The sequence below is a fragment of the Polistes canadensis genome, unplaced genomic scaffold (assembly GCF_001313835.1).
Source record: "Polistes canadensis isolate GaletaPanama2010 unplaced genomic scaffold, ASM131383v1 scaffold_552, whole genome shotgun sequence".
Lineage (NCBI taxonomy): Eukaryota > Metazoa > Arthropoda > Insecta > Hymenoptera > Vespidae > Polistes > Polistes canadensis.
This window is the reverse complement of record NW_014570099.1, coordinates 33,130-34,477: the sequence shown is the minus strand read 5'-3', so window position 1 is coordinate 34,477 and position 1,348 is coordinate 33,130. Positions and strand designations below refer to the sequence as shown.

At 29.8% G+C, this 1,348-nt stretch overlaps 1 protein-coding gene across 1 annotated transcript in view; it reads right to left on the bottom strand.

Annotated features, from left to right (window-relative positions):
* Nucleotides 1-524: 524 nt before the first annotated feature.
* The window catches only part of LOC106792679 (probable ATP-dependent helicase PF08_0048), a 5,451-nt gene continuing 4,627 nt past the window's right edge, over nt 525-1,348 (bottom strand). Inside the window, exon 2 of the mRNA XM_014759176.1 lies at nt 525-765. Within this exon, the coding sequence (XP_014614662.1) occupies nt 653-765 (113 nt within the window). The 3' untranslated portion in view covers nt 525-652. The remainder of the gene's footprint in view (nt 766-1,348) is intronic.

Below are 1,348 nucleotides of genomic sequence, written 5' to 3'. Positions count from 1 at the left end.
TAAAAACGTTTAATTGGCATGTTGAAACTTCTATGAACTAAGTTCGAACAAGTAGTTAGGAAATTCTAAAACAAGAACGTCCAGGAAACTCGAAATACAAAGTTTCTTAAGAATAAGAAACGGAACGGCAAAATGGACCGGTGCAAATTCAGTCAAAGTTATTTCGATAAGAAGGACAACTTTTCGTAATACTCCCAACGAATATGGAAACTGTTACGAATTGAACAATTATTTCGGACAAGAAATAATTCACACGTTAACTAAATGGAATATTTTCAACTAATAGTTAGAGAGATCCAAATTTTGGCATAGAAACTTGTAATTCTTGTTAAGAGTTAGATATATCGACGAATTCAATTGTACATTTTGTAATATTTGTATTTGTTCTAATGCCAAAATAATTCTACGCATCAAAATCGAATGATTTTAATAATAATAATTAATAAATAATAATTAGATTTTTAATATAGATAATGATTGAACGAAAATGAAATTTTTTTGTTTAATTGATGATAAATATTGCGACAAAATGGCGAGTGTTAGGATGAGTTTAACGCAAAACCGGTTTGTTTCTTCTACTCTTCTTCCTTCTTTTTCTTTTTCTATTTCTTCTTCTTCTTCTTCTTCATACTAGGTCATTATTTCCTTCCCATTAAACGTTTCTAAAACGCGTCGAGGACCCATTTGCGACATCGCATAAATACCGACGTTTCGCGCAATGAAAACGAGTCCTTAAGATGAAAGTTTTCACATTAACGAATGTTCCTAGCAACAAGAAAGAACAAAATTTACTCAACGATAATACTTTAACCTTGTTTTTTTTTGTTTTCTCCCCAAATTTCGTTCAATTTTTGTTGAATTTTATTTTATCGCCATTATCTCGTGACCATGCATCTTATAAGAATTTAAATTCGAGGATGACGAGGACGAAAAAGAATCTTTTCAAATATTATTCGTGAGTCAGAAAGAGGAGAGTGAGAACTTGCGTGTGCATGTATATGTATGTGTGTGTGTGTGTGTTGTGCGTGTGTTCTGTATAGGTTTCTAAAAATATTTTTTACGATATCTACACGCATTTTCTCTTTCGCAGTTCGCAAAACCAAACAACGTTCGATTCACATTCGATAAGCAGGATAAACAAGCTTGAAATATTGAATTACAGTGTTGAACAAAGCCATTAGCATAAATTTAAAAAAAAAGCACGATTCTTTATTATAATTATTGTATAATATTAATTCCAAAATATATAATGTATCTCGAAAAATATATATGAAATATAAATCACATAAAATTTGGTAAAGAATGACAAAAATAAAGAAAAACAAGAAAAATAAATCGAATTTTAAGT